Below are 21,378 nucleotides of genomic sequence, written 5' to 3' on the forward strand. Positions count from 1 at the left end.
TGGCTGTGGTTTTCAGTTTTCCTTTGTGTTTTAGGTGACTCGCATTGTGCGATCGATTTATGGTATGACCGTGCATTTTAAGAGTCTCAGTCAAGGCCTGCCAGAAGACAGCCTGGTGGCCGTAGTGTCCAGGATGGACCAAGTTATTCAACTGTACTGCAAAAAAAGAGCCATGGCAAGGAGCTTTTTTTGTAACATCCATTATCATCTGCTGATCATCTTATGATTATTTGCATCAAAGTGAAATAGAAAAGTCTGTCTCTTAAACTAAATGGGAAGTCAGTTTGATCATTGGGGAATGTTCTGTTAAGTGATGATTAATGTGTTCCACTGCAGAAAAACACATGGAAAGCAAGATCCTGCAGAACTGTCCAGAGGAAAAAAGGAAGAAGGTTACGGCGGATCAGAACAATCCAAATGCTTAAACATTGTTGGCAGAAGTTGCAGAGTATGTATCCTTAACATGGAGCTGAGGGTTGAGGTTGAAGTTTTGGACAAACCATGCCAGAGCATGTAGATCAGTATGGAATTTTTCTTGTCTTGTTTATTGAAATGAATGGGAAATTTAAATTGTGATAAGCGCTTTACTATTAAACAATCTTAAGTTATGCTTTTTTTTTTTTTTTTGGCTCCTTTGGTGGTGGGGTATAATGGAGAGAATGCACCCAAAAAAAACTTCTGCAAGAATTAGATGAGTGTAAAATCACCTTCATTAAAGGAGCAATCTGATATTTACTGTAGTTAGTCATAAATTGTCCAGGGTGTGTGGTCATAGATTAAGAAAACAGTCAAAGCTAAAACACTGCTGCCTCTCATAGCATTGCTGAAGCAGTGTATTGTTTTTTTTTAGAAGTGCCCAGTCGGGAGCTGTTCCTGTGATCCTGTCTTCCTAGGGCCCGCCCTCTGTCCAATCATTTTGAAGTCCAAACCCACCGCTGCCAGGTGTACAAACACAGTGTCTTGTAGCCATGAAATGACCAAGTGAACAGAGTTAATATTCTATTTTACCAGACCCAAAAAGCTACATTGCCCTTCTAAAAATCGCCATGACCAGAGATGGAGTAAAATGAGAAGAAATATTGGCCTTGTGTTTGAAAAGTGGAGGCAGTTTAGAAGCAGAAACACTACAGAAGTGAGCTGACTAATTTTCTCCAGAAGAGGTAACAGCAAATAATTTCTGAAAAAATACATAGGAGTACACGCCATAGGTTGTGTGTTTCATATAAAGAAAGTGAGGCATAGTGAAGTGTAAAAGGTGTTAGGACTGTGTTTTATATGAAGAAGTTGAATAACAATTATTGAAAATTGTAAATACCATTGTTTGTTTGTTTTAAAGAAACAAACAATGTTTCTCCATGGCTTGTGTGTGTTTTAAACCAAGAGTAAGATTAAGTTTGAAAAACCTTGTATATTCACCTATTTAAGGTGGAACATAGAAATCAGACTTGGTAGTGCACAGCAAATATAAGCGTTTTAGTAGTAGGTAGATGTTTTAGTGACATGTTGTACACTTGGTTGTGTGTTTAAATTGATAAAATGGGATATAAGAAGTATTTCAAAACGTGTATTGTTTATAAAACCTAGCTCTAGCTTTAGTTTCACATAGATGTTTAAGGTGGAAATGAGTAATCAATAAGAAGCTGGAGAATAACGCAAATAAGACTCTTAAACGGACCTTTTATAATTTGGAAATTTGGATAAATTACATGTTTGGTTAAAGGGAAAATAATACCAGTCTTGTCTAGTCTAAAATTTTAATGTGGTTTGTGTGATTTTTAACGGATAAAGTGGAATAACGGTTGCTTCAAAAAGGTTCAAAAGCTATGGCGCTAGCTTCGAAGAGGATTCTGCCAGTAAGACTCTCAAACAGAGGTAAGGTGGAATGAAATGTTTGACTACAAAAATTGCGAATAAGAGGCAATGTTCTGCCACCTAAACCACATTTATGATGGGAGGGAAAATCGATAAATAACGCCAGCCTTGTCTAGTCGAAATATTTAAGGTGGGTTTGGACAGTAAATGCAGGGAAATGGCGGCCACTTTTGTGTTTTTTTTGTTTTTTTTTGAATTGGTAAATTTTTTTTAGTGAAATTAAGAAAATGACACATTCTTCTTAGCTTTTACGGTCCAAAGTTCTTAAACTCGTCTCTTGTTCGTTCAGTTTTCTGACAGCTCTCTCCTCTGTTTTGAAACTGTATTATAGTTCATGCTTGGTGTCAGTTTTGCAGATTGCTCCTTTTCCACCTTCAGGAAGGAAATATTATTGCAGTCTGTACTCAATAAGTATCTCAAAAAGAATATTAAATGAGTTTTCCAAAAAGCAAAATTTAACTTAGACACATTGTGAGCTTCATATAAACGTTTGTCATCTAAAAGTCTCAATAATCTTCATGAGACTGTAAGCAGGCCACCAATATTTACTACGTTTCCAAATGTTTGCACACACCTATAATCTACTGTGATTTCTTAAATAGTTGCTGTTACATGGGTTTCACTATGTGCTCCCTGCCTATAATCTCCATAGAAAAGTGAAATCTAATTAATCATCCAAAATAAGCCCACAACCTCACTAATGTAGTTGTGGCTGAATGCAATCAAATCCTCAAAGCAGTGTTTGGACATCTAGTCTTTCAAGAAATGCGCAGGTGGGCATTGTGACCACAGGGAGGCAAGTTTGAAACTGAAACGGCTAAAACCTAGATGAGAGGTATCCACAAGCATTTTCCCATGTTGCATGTTGATGTGAAATAGCGTATATAGAATATTGTGTTTAATATACCTATATTGTTGTTTTTAAAAACATTTATATAACATTAACAGCCTGTTGTCTAATGCCTGCAGGAACAAGGTGTCCAATACTAAAAGTCTAAAAGTTTACCGCCAAATTAATTTTTTGTTGAATAATTTTGTTATATTTCTCAACAAACCTAATGATTGTTCATAGCATTTAAAGTAAATGTTGGAAGTAAATTTGTTGGTGTTATTTGGTCCACCTTGGATGGGCATTTTACCCCAGGGTGGATTGTCCTCACCATACCCCACTGCGTATCAAGCCAAATTAAATAGCCAAAAAACACTATACTGATTCAGTTCAGTTTTATAAACTCTGTACACATTACTTTTATGTTCTACATTGTTCTGTGATCCGTTCTCGACATTCATAAAAGGTTTATGGATGTGAAAGTGCACAATTTACAGTAACACAGATAAGCTGTATTTTCAATGTTATTTTTTATTGCTGTTTGAAAGCTAGAACCTATACATAATGTAACTTTCCAGGTAAAGGGTAAATACAGCTTTACTGGGGAAACAGTTTCACGGGCATATAAACACACATAAGCTACTCATACACTAAAAGGTTTTAGATGCAGTTTCACTGTGTGATTCCATGTGGATTGACAGATTGAAATTTAATTTATATACTTTATGTTTAATGCATACATTATAGGGGTATTTCTCAAAGCAGGATGTTAGTTAACCAGATAGCATGAGTAAGAAAGCAGGACTGTCCAGTAAGGGAAGAATAAATTATTTAGCTAAATAAGAACTGCTTTGTGAAACATCTCTGCATGTGTGCCGTTTGAATGTACTTACTAAGCCATGTTTTATATATTATATTGATTCTATATAACCTATATTTGGAAACCCAGAAGCAGAATTGCTGAACTTCATTCTGGTCATAAGCTCTTTTTAGTTTTATCTATTGTGTTTGAAAATGTATTACACTTTTTTTTCCTGTTTCTTTGTACAAGAGATCTGATTCCTCTGGTGCTACCTATTTATTTGGTACTAAAATATTACTGCCCCTGGTAAAAATCATGGGATTGTCCTACTTACAAGAAAATAATAAAATCAAAGATAAAACACAACAATCTTTGCCTAATAGTGGAATATTCTGGCTTTCTGAAACATACCTCAAAATAACTAAATTAAATAATTTAAATTAATGGCGTATTCTGTCCACTTTAAGTAGGAGATAATTAGGGAATCATTTTTTAAAAAATCACTGAATTATTTTACTATTCAAAAACAATAGTCTACCATGTTGGTTCCAAGTTTGTCAAATAGCAATTTACAGATCAGCTTTGAAGGTCAGAACCTCGTCATGGGACATTTTTTTACCTATAGACTTTTAAACAGGTCGAGATCTGATTGCTGATCATGTCATATCTGAAGTGTGTCCTGACACACTGCTCTGTGGTGGATTGTTATATATATATTTGGCTCCAGCAGTTCCCATATATTCACCACATGTAGCAATACTACCAGTAACCACTAGATGTCCTCGTCTCCTTATCTACATTATATTGTCCTCTTCACTTTAGAAATCCGTTTAAGCCCAGTTTAACGGTCACTGTTGCTATTAATCGCACAGAAACCTCGACTATCACTCGCATGAAAATGTGATGAACATAAATGTGGTGATTCCATCATTTTTCCAGGGATTATTTCTTGATTTCTCAACTTTGTTCTGTCTAATGTACTTGTGTTTCTTGTTTAACCTGTACTTTAGTACGTTTTATTATTCAAAATATGAATAAAGTGCATGTAACTTGTTTAATTTATCTTCATCTTTATTTTCTGTTCATCTGTGGAAACTCATACCTAGAAGTGTCCCTTCACTCAAACTTGTAGTGAGCCCCTCGCTCAAGTGCGCATAAACTACACGGTCGTGAGGGAAATGGAATATTTACAACAGCCCCTGGTAATACCCACCACCAACAGAGATCCCAGCGTGTCCTCAACCGGTTTGTCGTGAACGCGTAGGCGCCTGTTTTTCAGACTTTTAATGAAGACCTTAGGGCGTAAGGAGGGGATTGGGACACGACAAACGGTTTCGTCAACTTCGTTGTGCGCATGCGTGTTCGGTGCGCTTCCTGCATCAGCTGAGCCTAAAGGGAACCCCCGAATAAATAGATGTAGCTGTAAATTCTCTCCGTTGCTGTGTTTTCTCCACTCCCGCTGCTTCATGCTCACTCTCCTGTTCAGCACCGTCCTCTGTGCAGCGCACTTGTGCCCGGTCATCAGTCATGTTAAAGGAAAGGAGTTCACGGAGCCGGAGTCCATGGCTCGGTACAGGTGAATTAACCATATGCTTTAACAAACAGTGCTACTCTAATATAAACTCTGTGCTGCTTTCTGCGACCTGAGTTGTTGACCGGTCAGTGTCAGAGCACTCTTTAGAATGGGATCACTGTCAGTCATATCCGTGTTTCCTGTTGTCACAATATGGAGGCTAATGAGGATTAATCATACACCGTTTGGCTGTAAGAATTTCGCACACCAATAATCTGCACTCGGTGTCCACTGTGTTAGTTCCACTTCCATACAGGGGCACTTGCATTCTACAGTTACAGACTACAAAGTGTATGTCCTACTGGTACGAGTGGATATGGTGTTTTTAAAAACCCTTAGTGTCACTTTCGTGAATCAACCAAAAATATTCAGCCAACAGCGTCCTGTGTCCACTGAGGGACTAGTGGACGGCCAACACCAGCTGTGCATCAACAGCTGTAACTGGCCAGTGCAAACTCCAGCAGCACTGCTGTGTCTGATCCGCTCATATCAGTACAGTATACCACCACCACATCAGTGTCACTGCAGTGTTGAGGATCAGGGTGCTGAAAAAGACTCGTTGCCCTAAACATTAACAACCTCTTATGAATAAGAATTCACAAGGATTGATTAACAGCTTAGATGTCCAATGTGAAATGTTATTAGGTTACATCTGCCTTGAATGTGGTATATTTTAGTGCTCTTCCTCCCTTAGGGTGCTGGAAATGACTAGATTAAATATTCTCGTAAGCTTTATCAACTCATGGAGTTTTATAATTTGTAAGCACTGAGCATACCAAAGCTCCAGGGTGTTGTGGGTTCAAATCCTGCTCCGGGGGACTGTCCTTGAGGAGTTTGGTGTGTTCTCTGGGTGCTCCGGTTTCCTCCCACGGTTCAAAAACACACATTGGTAGGTGGATTAGTGACTCAAAAGTGTACATATGTGTGAGTGTGTCTCTCCCTGTGAAGGACGGGTGCCCAGTGATTCCAGGTAGGCTCCGGACTGAATGATTAAGTATCCTATGAACTGATTAACAGATTAGAGATTCTCTTCCTCACTTCATGTGCAGGAAAACTCAGGTCAGGTATAATCTTTCTTTTCGAACTTTCTTTTATTTGTTCGTTTCTCTTTGTTTTATTATAATCTGTTATAATTTAAATCTTATTTTTTTCCATAAGGTGATATATAAATAACGATGATTATTGTTGTTTTTATTATTAAATGACATGCTGTAATGCTTTCTCTCAACAGAGACAGAATAAAGTCCATGTTCTACCATGCCTACAACAGTTATTTGGAGAATGCCTATCCATACGATGAGCTCCGACCTCTTACATGTGATGGACAGGACACATGGGGCAGGTAAAAGAACAGTCAATATCCTCCAAACTTTCTTATGAAGGTGTCTGAGAATGGGTCAGCATGTATAAGTACATTGTGTTTATTATTATTTGCTTCTGAAGTTAAGCTCCTTATTTGGAGATGCAATGTTTTATTCCAACACAGTATTATCCTTGTTGCTGTTTTAGGTTTGTGACTAGATAAAATACCCTGTTGTAAATGTAACCTAGGCCTAACGCTTCTCATTTTTCCCCTCATTGTAGTTTTTCACTCACCCTTATTGATGCCTTGGACACCTTGCTGGTATGAATTGGTGTTTTGAAATGTGTTTGTGTGAGAGAAAATGAGTTCTCTTTGATGGATGTAGTGAGTTGTGTACTCTGCTCATGTTTCAGATACTAGGGAACCACACCGAGTTCCAGCGGGTTGCCACCCTCCTTCAGGACACTGTGGATTTTGACACTGATGTAAATGCGTCTGTGTTTGAGACAAACATACGAGGTGAGGACCCGGTAGGGTGATGGATATAGAATATTATGTGCTCCAATGTGCACACACACACACACACACACACACACATACACTATATAAATATGTAAAGAGAGAGCATCTTAAATATACATTATTCTGTGAAAAATAAAATATATATAAACACACTTTTTGTTTTTTGTTGTTTACATTTAGTTTCTAAATTTCATTCAAGTTGGTGATCTAATTTAGCATCAATTTCTACCAAAGTTTACCGTTAGTTTTAAAGTCCTGTAAACACTATGGCTACGTTCTCTATTTACTCTCAGCTAGAGCTCTCACGTCAACCAAGCCATACAATGCAATTATGGGCATTTCTACAAAAACATGGAGCTAAGCTAGACTACTCTGTGCTAATCCTCAACTTAGCTTTACTGAATCTGTTCATGCAGTCTTGTTAATAACGCTGATTAGTTAATTTATGTGTAATGCTTGCTCATGCTAATTTGGGTCTTCTTCCTTTTACCTGCAGTGGTAGGTGGGCTTCTCTCTGCCCACCTGCTGTCCAAGCATGCTGGGATGGAGGTGGAAGAGGGCTGGCCATGCTCAGGGCCTCTGCTCCGCATGGCTGAGGATGCAGCACGCAAACTCCTCCCAGGTGAGGAAATCTGCAAGACATTGCTGTGGCATAGCTACATACCCACCCTTAACGACTTAAGTTAACTTTACAATGTAAGTCCATCAGATCAGCTCAGGTTTTAATCCTCACACCATGTCCTTTGTACTCTTATCTAAGCTTGGGCTGCAGGCTGCTTAGTCTGAGTACTGTACATTCATGGAAACTTAAAAAATTGCTCTGGCTTGCACACATTATATTTATAGGGATCATTGTGAATGCTCATGGCAAATCTGCCCTCTCTAGCATTTCAGACACCCACAGGTATGCCTTATGGCACAGTGAACCTCTTAAGGGGCGTCAACCCCACAGAGACCCCCGTTACCTGCACCGCTGGAGTGGGCACATTCATCCTGGAGTTCTCCACCCTCAGCCGCCTGACTGGAGATGCAGTGTTTGAGAATGTGGCTCGCAAGGCCCTCAGATCTCTCTGGAAGACACGATCTGACATTGGCCTGGTAAGATCTGCACTTTTAGTCTTCCACATGAAGTAATGTTAATAAGAACCTGGTGTTGTTTCCATACTGTTATGTTCAGTAATTTGAAATACGCTTCAGGTTCATAATTAGAGAACTCAGTTAATTTAAAGGGTACATGTCATACACACAGACATTGAGTAGTGAACATACAGTTTGCATAATTGATCAGGTGTCCACAAACCTTTGGCCATGAGGTGTTTTGTAATTGTAGTTATGTAGTCTATGTAATTATTTCTGTTAGAGATGGGGCTAGGTTTGCAGAGTAAATAATTACTGTTAATAAATGACTATTGTTTAATTGGTCACACACTTGAAATAATGGCCATAATGGTAAACATCTTTATGCAGAACATGTACTGTTGAAATACCAGCTTTAGCATCAGATGTAATTATTGGAATCGTTCTTTCTAGGGCAGGGTTTACGTTTAGCTTAAACACAGTCAATTCACCTTTAAAAACCTACATTTAAGGTATTAATTATAACAGTAACACTTGTTCAGCAAAGTTCAACTTTCTCATGTGTATACTTTTCTAAACACGTATAGATATCAGTTTGTCAGTTATAATAATCACTCATGAAGCCAAGAAAAGTTTAAACTTGAAGAATTAAAATGAAAAGTGTCTGAACAATCTGTAAAGGTTTAGAACTTCCCCTTTAAAAGGACCATGACTGTCCTGTACATTTATAAAACCTTTTATTTTATTAGGTTGGAAACCATATTGATGTCATCACTTCAAAGTGGGTTGCTCAGGATGCAGGTATTGGAGCAGGGGTTGACTCATATTTCGAGTACCTGGTGAAGGGTGCTATCATGCTGCAAGACGAGGAACTTCTAAACATGTTTAATGGTACAACAGCTTAGATTTTATTCACTGTTGTTTACAGCTATAATGTGCCTGTAAGTAGTTAAATATCTAGAGATTTTAGCAAAAATGGCACACACACATAAAAGCAACAATTTGTACTGTGTATTATTTCAACTGAAATGAATGCTGGTTTCTGCTGACCTGAGTGTCTTTAACTATGTTGCAGAGTTTGATAAGTCAATTAGAAACTACACAAAATTTGATGACTGGTACTTATGGGTGCAGATGCACAAGGGAACTGTGTCCATGCCTGTCTTTCAATCTCTGGAGGCCTTCTGGCCAGGGCTGCAGGTGAGAGAACAGGAAGTTCACTCTTTATGACCAAACTACAACCCCAAGTCTGCTTAATACAATAAAGATTTTATTAGGATTAAATTAGATATGAATCTATTCAGGGCATCACAAAATAACTGTAAGCCTTAAGTGGTGGAATTCCTACAGATATTTGAACAAAATTGGACTTCAGACAAAGAAACGTAGTAATGCTGGTTCAAATAATTGTGTTTTTAAACTATTTCAGAGCTTAATAGGGGATATCAACAGTGCCACAAGAACCTTTCATAACTATTACACTGTGTGGCGTCAGTTTGGTGGGCTTCCAGAATTCTACAGTATCCCTCAGGGCTATACAGTGGACAAGCGCGAGGGATACCCTTTACGTCCAGGTACCTCCATGTTGCTTATTGTGTGTGTCATAGAAGACATGACTTAAGTGTAGGGGAAAACAAAGATATTTTTTTCATGCCTTGTTTCAGAGCTGATAGAGAGTGCCATGTACCTTTATAAGGCAACGGGTGACTCGACATTTCTGCAGCTGGGCAGGGATGCTGTGGAGTCCATAGAGAAAATCAGCCGTGTTAAATGTGGATTTGCCAGTGTAAGTACTGCCACCCCATTTAAGTCCTGTTTTTTTACCACACGTCTAGACTAAGTCTATTAACAGCAATTTATTGTTTATATACATAAGTAGTTTATTGTTTGGTAAACTCTATCTTCACGAAGCTGCAATTAGACTAAGTTTTATGTTCATATCTGTATAAATACTTCCAGATAAATGTTAATTACATTGTTTTAATTGATTAATTTTTCTCATACACTCTATTTAAAGGTAAAGGACGTGAGGGACCATAAGCTGGATAATCGAATGGAGTCCTTTTTTTTGGCCGAAACAATCAAATACCTGTACCTCATGTTTGATCCTGACAACTTCCTTCACAACAGTGGGACAACGTTTGAGCTGGGGGGTCCACGTGGAGACTGCATTCTAGGGGCAGGGGGCTATATTTTTAATACAGAGGCACATCCGCTAGACCCAGCTGCCCTTTACTGCTGCAGTAAAGACAAAGATGAACGCAAAGAGATACAGGACATACTTCTCAGCCTATCAGAGCCACTTAAATCTCACACTGCTGAGTCAGAAGATGCATCAGGGGAGAATGATCCCTCAGGCATTGGCTGCTCAGAAAGCATAGCATTAACGCCTGGAGAAAGAAGGAAAGCACCTGTGCTCTCCTGCCCCACACAGCCCTTCAGTGGCAGGTTGTCTGTAATGGGCCAAGTCTTCAGTGACAGCACATAAGCAGAAATTCAGATGTTTTAATTGTATGACCAACATTCAGGATATAGAATGACGATTTGATAATAAGTGTAATAAATATTTTCATATTTATTGAACAATGAGTGACTTATTTTTTCCCCCACCTCATATTGTAAATTCCAAAAATGTGAAAAAAAGATTTAAAGTTTAGGTTGAAAATTCTGTTGTGTGTCCTCTTTCTTCTGCCTAATAAAAAAAATAAATGTTGAAATATGCATTTTTCATAAAAGGAAAAGTAGGAAACACAAGTTCTCTTTCTTAGACTCAAAAAGAAAAAATTTGAGCAGATTAGTGGGCCACACAAGACCAAACGTTTCAGCTTAGCTGGGATTTCGCTAATGCTAAAGCTACTGTTTTACGATAATCAGCCACACAGAGGAGAGAGTCTGGCCTCTTGTCTAAAAAGAGACTTTACTCCTCACGTGAGACTATGACAAAGCTTTGAAAAGCAAGGGTTTACAGTGAATAACCCAATTCATCTCCCCCCAACAGGTTTCTGATTAATGCTAATATTTAGCATGAATTAAAAATGCATACAACTGCAGCGCTGAGCAAAGTTCCTTTTATTTTCAAGTCTGTTTGGGATTAAGAGGCCCGGTTGCTTTAACTTCTTGCTGAAAGGCCAAGAAGTTTATCTTGATCTTAGAGAATAGCTTGTTAGGAAACAAACAAAACGCATATTAGCTTAGCCTGGTTAATGCCCAGGTCTGTTTCTTCTCAGGAAGATTCTAGTTCCACAATTTTATACATCATTTATAGCTCAGTTTTGCCTGTTAGTGATCAGGCCAGTGATTCACACAAACTCTTGGCCACGTTTTCAAGGAAAAAATATTTGTATCTTCATACGTGTATAGATTGTTTTTGCAAGGTAACTGAATAAACCTGATCCTAGTCCTTTAGTCTCCTGTGGTCTATGCAATTAAAATTTCTTTATTTAACTGAGACCTTTCCAAAGCTGCTAATTCAATATGGTGTCACTATCAGCCAAAAGGTTTTTTTAGGCATGTCCAGAAACATTAATGGAGCTGAGAAAATTCTAAAATAAATAAATAACTTGCATTACATCATGAATGACTAAAAACAAACAAACAGTCCAAAATTCTGTTGTTGAGGTAAGTTTTCAAACCAGATAAAATTATTACAGTGTGTTATTTAATTTCATTACAGAAAAATGTTGAAATCATATCCTTTGCAAAATTGTCACATGTTGTATTATAGATTAAAGTTATGAGAGTGTATAAAAAAAATTAACAAAAAAATGGCCAGTGATTCCAAACTTAAAATTGGGGGGGGGAAAGACACTATAAATAAACATGTGGTTTGGCCCAGCCACTTAAAGAAGTTATTCGTTCATTAATTCATTGTCTGTAACCCTTATCCAGTTCAGGGTCGCGGTGGGTCTGGAGACTACCTGGACTCACTGGGCGCAAGACAGAACACACCCTGGAGGGGGCACCAGTCCTTAACAGGGCAACACATGCTCACATATTCACTCACACACTTGCACCTAGGGACACTTTTGACTAGCCAATCAACCAACGTGTGCTTTGAGAACAGGAGCACCTGGTGGAAACCCACATAAACACAGGGAGAACACACCAAACTCTTCACAGACAGTTTGTGGGCTTGAACCCACAAACACAGGAACATGCAGCTGTGTGACAGCCACATTACCTGCTGCGCAACCGTGCCACCGTTTTTAAAGAAGTAGGCTTGGAAAAATAAGCTGGGTGAAAGATTGGAAACAGATGGATTTAATGCAGGGCAATTTATAATGCCTCATGCAGGGTAAAATAGTACTCGCACACATTTGAACTAGAAAAAAACTAATGAAACTGCATAGAAAACTTTGTGGCTGAATTATGTGTGCAGTCTGTGCAGTTTTGTGTTGTTGGCTGTTCTGCAATGTGACCACACTGTAGACCTAACTACGACATAGTTTGTAGGCAGGCCTTAAAATGAATGAGTACAACTAAACATTCAACACCATTTCAGTGCCTCACTGGTTCTGGTTGAATGCTATGAATTCTTTGCAGAAATGACCTACAATCTAGTCTAATGATATCCCAGAAGAATAGAGTATGTGATTGTAGCAAAGGGCCCAATCTCCCTATGAATACTCTTAATATAAGTAAAAAAAGATAATTTTTTTGGCCATACGGTGTGTTTAATAGTTTAAGTGGAAATAGATAGACCAACATGAGGAATAAGTAGGTGTTCAATGTACATCACCTGTCATGTCTTCCATATTGTAATCTTTATCGCCAGATCCTCCTCCTTATTACTCATGCTGTTGTTGTCATGGATAATGCCACTTGACAATGCTGAAGCCAGTTTGTTGTTTGTGGTTGTATTTCGAGGCAAGTCTAGGTTTGAGGATGCACTGTTCCGTTTGAGAATACCCTTCCTCTTCCTGCCATCCTCTGTTCCTTTACTGCTACTCTCATTGTCATGGCACGTGACTTGAGGACTGTCAGCATCTTTCTGTCCTCTATACAAGTGATCTTCTGAGTTCATGTACTCAATCCCCTCATAGAGTTTCTTCAGAATGCCCTTCTTGGGTAGTTTGGCATGCTGGCCGTGTGTGGAGGAAATTAGATGCAAGGATGGAAGTCTAGCTTGAAAGTAGTTGGTAGCGTCAAAGTGCTGAATTGATGCTCTCTCTTTACGGATCTTTCTGGGCAGAGCACTACCTTGTGTTCGATCTCCTACGATGTGTTCAGAGGGAGTAAAACCATTGCGGCCATAGTCATTCATGGTCATTATGTAAGGTGGGTTAAGCCACCAGTGATTGGTGATATCTTCCATCGTGGCTCTTTCTTTTACATTGACAGTCAGCATCCAGACAATTAGAGTATAAGCATCTGTAAGAATGTTGTACAAGACTATTGTTAGAACCTTAGCCACCTGGAAGATGCTGACTCTTAATTAAAAAAAACTTTAACTGAATCGAGTGCAAATTCATGTTTTAACATACATGCTGTTCCAACTGGACCTTTCTTGCAAGGAAACAAATACATATCCAAAAGTATCTTAAGTGTTTTAGAGATTTTAAAAGTTTATTTGTGAAATTTCAGTTAGTAATTATTTTAATATTGTTATTACCGGTAATTATTTTCATATACAGTGATCCCTCGTTTTTCGCGGGGGATGCGTTCCAAGACCACCCGCGAAAAACGAATTCACGCGACGCAAAGGAAATATATATTTTTCATGTATTTAACGAGTATTTGGACTTTGAAAAACCCTCCCTCTTACTGTTAACAACCAACCCTTTGCATTAAACAGTCATTCTATAATGTTTTTCAGCTGGAACTACGTGTGATATCCTACCAGTTTCTTTAATAGAGTCATTCCTAAGCTGTGATTTAGCGTAAGTACATTTCACTTGGATGTGGACATGAACAATACATGTACTGTACGTAAGAAATACTTGTAAATTATATATTGTCACCTACAGGCCTCGTCTAATACATGTAAATAAAAAAACAAAACTTTTAATTTACACATCTTTCACGGTTTTCCTAGATTTTCCCTCAATATCCGCGATATAGCGGCCATATGCCCCCCTTGAAAAAACCCGCGAAGTAGCGAATCCGTGAAAAATGAACCGCGAAGTAGTGAGTGATTACTGTAATCACAAATTTTTTTCCTGTTAAAATGTGCTTTGGGGTTTTGCAGTCATGCCAAAGGTGAAAATGTTTGTTAATTTCCTTATCACATTTAAACACATAGACATTGTCTGAACAACGTTTACTGTATTGAACAGTAGCTGGGAGTGTGTGTGTGTGTACCTGAGTGGTTGTTGGGTTTCCTGTAGTTTCCTTGGCTGATTTGCTTTCTAAGGTGGCTGTAACAGCCTCCATCAAAAGGCATAAAACCGTAAACCAGAGCATAGAGCAATACACCTAGAGCCCAGCAATCCACCTTAAATACACATGTGCACATCAGTCAATAGACAAGTCATTGGAAGAAATTATGTCACCAGTGTGATTTTTTTCGATCCCAATAATTAAAAATATATTTTAAAATTACAAATCTGGTCACAAATTAACACTAATACACACTCATTTTAGTGCAGAAACGTATTAACCTCCTGTGAGATAGATGTTTATGTAATTTTTGGCTGGAGGGAGATTTTAATCGAAATGTAGGCAAAAATAAAATCTCAAGTATTAGATAAACACACCTCTGGGCCTTGGTATGGCAGTCCATTGATGATCTCTGGTGATGCATAGAGAGGGCTCCCACAAAATGTCTCAAGAAAATGCCCTCTCTGATATTGGTTGGACAAACCAAAATCAGCCAGCTAAAAAAAAAACAGTGGTTCAAATACAAAAAGAATAGAAGGCATCATAAATGTAGTCCAGTCTAATGAAAGTCTGTTCATTTAATATGTATTTTCTATATTGCACCAAAGAGGTTTTTGCTTTCATGAGTTATAAAATGTCCATGTTCTCACGTGTCAGTAATAACTTATGCACTGATTTATCAGAGAACTTCACTGCGTCAGTACTGACAGTAAATGTTTCTATAATTTCATAAATGATTCTCTGAGTTTTATGTGAATTAATAGAATTATTGAATAAATTTAGGGGACACTTTAGTTGAACTGAGAGAACAGTTCATTAAACGGAATGAGACAACATTTAAACTCAATGAGCAATTTATTTTTTCTTAAAATGTTGAGTCTTAAACTATTTAAAAAAAATTTCCACCATAAAACTTTAGAGACTCTGCAGAATTACATTGTTATACTGCTTTAAAAAATGCAGTTATACTGAAGCTGCAGGAATCTGGGTGACAACACACCTGTTAACAATCTAAAGACTAAATGCTAAGAGCAGTTTTTTGATTTTCTCTTTAATTTTTACTTCAATTCGTTACATTACTGAAGTCTGTCCAGTGTGTATCCGATACAAAGGTCTGAAAGTAAACCCACTGAATACATGAACCGTGTTATGCCCTTTTGGGAATGAGAACTCTCAATTTACCTTCACATTTAAGTCCTGGTCCAGTAAGATGTTTTCAAGTTTGAGATCTCGATGAACGACTCCATTCTGAAACAAGACAAAAGGTTTGAGTTTAGTTCTGCAGTAAAATCACAGAATCAATAATGGCAGCCTTAGTGCTCTTGATCATTTTTCATCATGCAGTAATATCTTACTCTTTATTTTATTCTTTAAATACGCAGTGTTTTTGCCACGCATGCTGAGAGGGCCAAACTGTGAAATGTGTCAGTGTGTTAAGTCTGAAATCATTTGATCCACAAAAGCTTTGCAATGTCAAGTTCTCACTGGAAGTAAAGATTAGAGGATTTGCCACCTTTCACTACGTACATTCGAAAACATGCTTTAAAAAGTCATTGGAATGTGGAGAGAACTTCAATAATGACTGGCTTTTGTAAATTACCACAAGAATTCTCCTGTTTATGTGGTGATTTGTTCTAAGCACGGCTTAAACATTGTCTGCTTCAGTCTCCGTGTACAGTACTGTGCAAATATCTTAGAAATCTCATACAAATTTATAAGTGAGGCTTATAATCTGGGTGGTAAAAACACTTACAGCAGAGTAAACAGAAATTGTGTCAGATTAACCAGTTACAATATCCTTCTTGAAGAAGTCCAGTATTTACAAGGAGGTGCACCCAGTACCTGAATCAGCTAAACACTCTTTTAATCAGTTAAATAAAGTGAGCTGCTGATGGAATTTAAAAAAGCATTCGCTGTAACTATATTTTAAAAAATTACATTTGTGTAAACAGGCTGAAACACGTCACTGAGGATTTAGCATTTTTGCTGTATCTTGTTGCATCTTGTAAATTTCAGAACCATTTGTGATTATACAATGATATATATTTTTACGGTATTTTTATTAAGACCATACTCCCAGTGCTCAACAGTACATTTGATTAACTGTTAAATTAGAATTCACCACAGATATTTTATTCACTAAATATCAATAATAGACAATAGACAGATTATAAAATATTATTAAATAGATAACAATGTAGGGCGGCACGGTGGTGCAGCAGGTAGTGTCGCAGTCACACAGCTCCAGGGACCTGGAGGTTGTGGGTTTGATTCCCACTCCAGGTGACTGTCTGTGAGGAGTTGGTGTGTTCTCCCTGTGTCTGAGTGGGTTTCCTCCGGGTGACTGTCTGTGAGGAGTTGGCGTGTTCTCCCTGTGTCTGAGTGGGTTTCCTCCAGGTGACTGTCTGTGAGGAGTTGGTGTGTTCTCCCTGTGTCTGCGTGGGTTTCCTCCGGGTGCTCCGGTTTCCTCCCACAGTCCAAAAACACACGTTGGTAGGTGGATTGGTGACTCAAAAAGTGTCCGTAGGTGTGAGTGAGTGTGTGAGTGAATGTGTGTGAGTGAATGTGTGTTGCCCTGTGAAGGACTGGCACCCCCTCCAGGGTGTATTCCCGTCTTACGCCCAATGATTCCAGGTAGGCTCTGGACCCCCCGCGACCCTAAATTGGATAAGCGGTTACAGATAATGGATGGATGGATGGAAAAATACAGGAATATTATCTTATAACTACTAACGTAAATTATATATAAATAGATTGAACATAAATATAAACCTTTCTGAAAAACAGATCTTGTACTAGAACCACAATGTAGCTATAATCCACCTGTAAATGTCTGTAATATAATTGTAATTTTTAATTGTGTGTGTGTTTGTGTTTTGATGTATGTAAATGCTTACTGTGTGGCAATGGAGCACCGCAGAGGTGACTTGTCTAAAGAAGTGTCTGGCCTCCTCCTCTGTTATTCGTTTCCTCTTCTGAATGTATTCATACAGCTCTCCTCCACTGGCGTACTCCATCACCATCACTATCTTCTCTCTGCTCTCAAAGACTAAGCACGCAAGCAAACGATTTTATTTTCAAATAATTTTAATGCTTCCTCCCCCAGTCACTTTAGTAAAACAACTGAAACACTACAGTAACCCACTGTACTCCATAAGTCCAGCATTGAGACTGCTTTAATATTGAAATATGTCCTCACAATTTTACATGGGAAGCTTAATCCTCAAAGAGCATTCTCTCTGTTTTACAAGGCATAGGTCAGACTCAGAAACACAAAAATATGAACACTTTTTAACCTTATGGAGTGTGTGCATGTATATTCTCACCCTCATAGATATGGATAATGTTTGAGTGCGACAGAGATGATGTGATTTCTATCTCTCTCTTGATGTGAGCTCTATCCAGATCATCACAGATTCGCTCTTTCCTTATGTACTTGATGGCCACCTGGAACAAATTCACACACATACAGCAGCTGCATTATATTTAGCAGAAACACAAACATGGTCTATACTCTTCAAATGTAGCCCAATGTATCTAAGAGTAAAGCATAAACCAAACTACTTTCGACAAGAAACATTCTTGGTAAACGTGTAGGACTAACAAAGACCATGGTTATGTGTACGATACATTATTGTCGCTAAAGGAACAAGTCCAGTTTTGTTCCATAAAGATACATTAAAATCTCTTCTCCAGGAGGTGAATGTTTGTAATATTTTATTATGAAAAAAGTGTGAAATAAAAACGTAACATGAGTTCTGGTGATGAAATGAGGTGCGTATGAAATCAACACAAGATAATATTCTACAATTATAATAGAATGAGGTACAATTATGTTCCTTAATTAAAGGTAATGAATATGTACCCTCGAGGGTAACACCTCTGTGCCAAATATTCTGATGGTGTATGAACTTACAGCCAAGGACAGACGATGAATGATTAGGACACAAAAACACAGAGAGGATTTTTCACACAAGCCACCTTGTGGGCCATATTGTCTACACAAATATGCTATTATTTCATTCTGGGGGAGCTGCCAATCCAGTCTGACCCCAATCTGGAGTCAGACACCCCCTGCCAGCCCTCAATAATATCAGTGCTTGTCTGCAGGAATTCTGACGATGTTAAAGCTGCGGGTTTCGGGAATACCTCTTTGCTCCCACTCGAGATGTCAAGCAGACAGCATTGAGCTGCTTTCCATAGTCTGATTGGCTAGTGAGATTATGCCCATTGACAGTGAAAGGGCAGAAATCAGAATATTGGGGGAGGGGGTGTCTCTTTTGTTTTGAACAATGGACAATTTGAACAATGGAAGGATGAAATTGATGAATACTGACTATTAATTCTACATTAGACACACACACACACACACAAACACACACACACACACACACACACACACAAACACAAAGGCCCTGACATTCCTTTCTAAAACAGTAACAAGCTCTAAGCATTGTATGAATACATTGTGCTAAATGAAAATAATGAATACAATAAGATGAATTTTCTGAACGTTAGTGGGGTGTTCGACTCTGAAACTTTTCATCCAATTTTCCATTATGTCAATGTGTTATAGCCATTCGTTCAAAGTATACGTACTGAACAAGTAGAAGCACTTTTTCTATATGAATGAGCTTAATATAATATACACAAATATTACTAATTTTCAGCACCACAAATTTTTTCTTTTGTAATTAATAAATTAAATCTGACTTTTAATTGATATATACACAGATCAGGAATAACTGTATATATGACCACCTTGTTTCTACACTTACTCTCCATTCTTACACCTCCACTGACCATACAGGAGCACTTTGTAGCTCTACAATCACAGACTGTACTACATATGTTGCTCTGCATACCTTGTTTGCCCCCTTCCACCTTGTTCTTCAACAGTTAGGACATAAAAGGGACCACCACAGAGCAGGTGTGATTTGGCTGGTGAATCATGCTCAGAGACACTGACAGGGTGGTGGTGTGTAGGTGTGTGTTCTGTTGGTGCCAATGATCAGACACAGCAGTGATGCTGGGGTTTTTAAAGCACCTTTTTTCAGTCTTGAATTTTTAAAAGTCAACAGTCCTTGTGCATCACTCACCGTTTTCCCACTCTGTCTCTCCACGGCTTTTTTCACCTTCCCGTATGTGCCCTTGCCCAGAGTCTCTAGAACCTCAAACCGGCGTTTCAGGCTGTGTTTGTGCTGGTGGGTCTTCACCCCGGAAACGGTGCCCATTTTCACCGCAAGGACGCTCTCCCCGCTCGCGGGCGCACTCTCTCCAGAAGTGACGCTGAGGGGTTGTTCTTGTCTTCTCATCGCCCCACAGAGCCCTCACTCCGCTCCAGCTTTAGAGACGGTATAGTAGGACGCCTCAGCCCTCAGAAATGTCTCTCATTTTCTATTCCGCCCGTCACAGCCTGAGCCCCGAGCCTAAAGACCGGACACATGGTCGCGTGAGTGGGAGGAGTCGCCAGGCCACGCGGCGATGCCCTGCGGTTGTTTTCAAGTCAGAAATGAGGATAAGCTCGACCCCAATCCTCCCTAACAGCACAACAGCACGTCATCATCGCTGAATACATCCCACAGCTGGAGGAAGGATTTAAAGGCCATCACCACATGGCAGACCCCCAGCTCTTCAGTTTCAGTCTACAATTCGACCTGTAGACACCCCCCACCCTGAAAAAAGTGAAATGTTGCATATTTGGTTGGATAATGTTTGTTGTTTTGTCTGGTGCTGTTCATGTGTATGGATTTAGGACATTTGCTTTGTCTCAGTCTGATGTGACAGGTCAGTCTGATGTGATAATAAATTGGTTTGGCTGTCCCAAGTATTACAATGTTTATAAAATGAGGAAATTCAGCTCACGTTCAAGTTTATTCAAAGCTGTTGTAATAAAAACTGGAGGTAAGCAAACCTTTAGACATTGAAGTATGAAGCATGTTTTCCTCATATATGGCAGATGCTGAAGTGTAAATATTTAAAATTGCTGTTTACAGGGTGTGGTCTCCCCAGCTTCCTTCAAGTATGTGTTTTGTACAACCCCTGGCAAAAATTATGGATTCCCCCGTCTCTGAGGATGTTCCTTCAGTTGTTTAATTTTGTAGAAAAAAAAGCAGATCACACACATGACAAAACACTAAAGGCATTTCAAATGGCAACTTTCTGGCTTTTAAGAATCACTAAAAGAAATCAAGAAAAATAATTGTGGTAGACAGTAACAGTTAGATTTTTAGAACAAGCAAAAGGAATAAATTATGGAATCACTCAATTCTGAGGAAATAATTATGGAATCACCCACAAATTTTCATTACAAACACTAACACCTGCATCAGATGAAAGCTGCTCGTTAGTGTGCAGGTAAAAAGGAGTGATCACACCCTGGAGAGCTGTTGCTATAAGTGCACTGACATGAATCATGGCTCTAACACCAGAGATGTCGATTGAAACAAAGGAGAGGATTATCAAACTCCTTAAAGAGTGTAAATCATCACGCAGTGTTGCACAAGATGTTGGTTGTTCACAGTCAGCTGTGTCTAAAACCTGGACCAAGTACAAACAACATGGGGAGGTGGTTAAAGGCAAGCGTACTGGTAGAACAAGGAAGACATCAGAGTGTCAAGACAGAAAACTTAAAGCAATACGCCTTGAAAACAGAAAATGTACAACAAAACAAATGAGGAACAAATGGGAGGAAACTGGAGTCAACGTCTGTGACCGAACTGTAAGAAACCGCCTAAAGGAAATGGGATTTACAGAAAAGCTAAAAGAAAGCCATCACTAACAACTAAACAGAAAAAAAAACAAGGTTACAGTGGGCTAAGGAAAGGCAGTCGTGGACTGTGGACGACTGGATGAAAGTCATATTCAGTGATGAATCTCGAGTCTGCACTGGGGAAGGTGAATGAGATTTATGCAGACGACTGTCTGAAGAAAACATGCAAATTTCCACAGTCATTGATGATAAAGGGCTGCATGTCAGGTAAAGACACTGGGGAGATGGCTGTCATTACATCTTCAATAAATGCACAGGTTTACATTGACATTTTGGACACTTTTCTTATCCCATTTATTGAAAGGATGTT

The 21,378-nt window shown here is 38.7% G+C and overlaps 2 protein-coding genes across 5 annotated transcripts; one reads left to right on the top strand and one right to left on the bottom strand.

Moving 5' to 3' along the window:
• Nucleotides 1-765: 765 nt before the first annotated feature.
• Nucleotides 766-10,611, top strand: edem2 (ER degradation enhancer, mannosidase alpha-like 2). Of its 3 annotated transcripts, none has more exons than XM_066671870.1 (11): nt 766-1,160; nt 6,308-6,418; nt 6,661-6,700; nt 6,793-6,898; nt 7,398-7,523; nt 7,788-7,999; nt 8,728-8,869; nt 9,054-9,178; nt 9,408-9,552; nt 9,643-9,764; nt 9,996-10,611. In XM_066671870.1, the coding sequence occupies exons 2-11, from the start codon at nt 6,324-6,326 to the stop codon at nt 10,464-10,466; spliced, it is 1,584 nt and encodes a 527-aa protein (XP_066527967.1). In that variant the 5' UTR covers nt 766-1,160; nt 6,308-6,323; the 3' UTR covers nt 10,467-10,611. The 3 variants fall into 3 exon arrangements, with proteins under 3 accessions (XP_066527967.1, XP_066527966.1, XP_066527965.1); XM_066671869.1 differs by lacking the exon at nt 766-1,160 and adding an exon at nt 1,384-1,872; XM_066671868.1 differs by lacking the exon at nt 766-1,160 and adding an exon at nt 4,785-5,079.
• On the bottom strand, nt 10,584-19,774 carry LOC136697009 (NUAK family SNF1-like kinase 1). 2 transcript variants are annotated; one of them, XM_066671872.1, is made up of 8 exons: nt 19,396-19,774; nt 17,623-17,743; nt 17,194-17,345; nt 15,479-15,544; nt 14,674-14,793; nt 14,279-14,411; nt 12,717-13,348; nt 10,584-10,670 (listed from the first exon to the last, which is right to left on the bottom strand). In XM_066671872.1, the coding sequence occupies exons 1-7, from the start codon at nt 19,609-19,611 to the stop codon at nt 12,720-12,722; spliced, it is 1,437 nt and encodes a 478-aa protein (XP_066527969.1). In that variant the 5' UTR covers nt 19,612-19,774; the 3' UTR covers nt 10,584-10,670; nt 12,717-12,719. The 2 variants fall into 2 exon arrangements, with proteins under 2 accessions (XP_066527969.1, XP_066527968.1); XM_066671871.1 differs by lacking the exon at nt 10,584-10,670 and having other exon boundaries at nt 10,710-13,348.
• Between the last annotated feature and the right edge of the window lie 1,604 nt (nt 19,775-21,378).

The sequence above is a fragment of the Hoplias malabaricus genome, chromosome 5, assembly GCF_029633855.1.
Source record: "Hoplias malabaricus isolate fHopMal1 chromosome 5, fHopMal1.hap1, whole genome shotgun sequence".
NCBI classification, from domain to species: domain Eukaryota; kingdom Metazoa; phylum Chordata; class Actinopteri; order Characiformes; family Erythrinidae; genus Hoplias; species Hoplias malabaricus.

Bases quoted from the DNA above. Each gene is read 5' to 3' on its own strand.
- edem2 (XM_066671868.1), top strand. From the start codon at position 4,790: ATGAAGACCTTAGGGCGTAAGGAGGGGATTGGGACACGACAAACGGTT. The intron at 8,870-9,053 runs GTACAACAGCTT...ACTATGTTGCAG, and splicing joins ACTTCTAAACATGTTTAATG to AGTTTGATAAGTCAATTAGA. The intron at 9,179-9,407 runs GTGAGAGAACAG...AAACTATTTCAG, and splicing joins CCTTCTGGCCAGGGCTGCAG to AGCTTAATAGGGGATATCAA.
- LOC136697009 (XM_066671872.1), bottom strand. From the start codon at position 19,611: ATGAGAAGACAAGAACAACCCCTCAGCGTCACTTCTGGAGAGAGTGCG. The intron at 17,744-19,395 runs GTGAGTGATGCA...AATTTGTTCCAG, and splicing joins AGAGACAGAGTGGGAAAACG to GTGGCCATCAAGTACATAAG. The intron at 14,412-14,673 runs GTGTGTTTATCT...TGTGTATTTAAG, and splicing joins TGCCATACCAAGGCCCAGAG to GTGGATTGCTGGGCTCTAGG.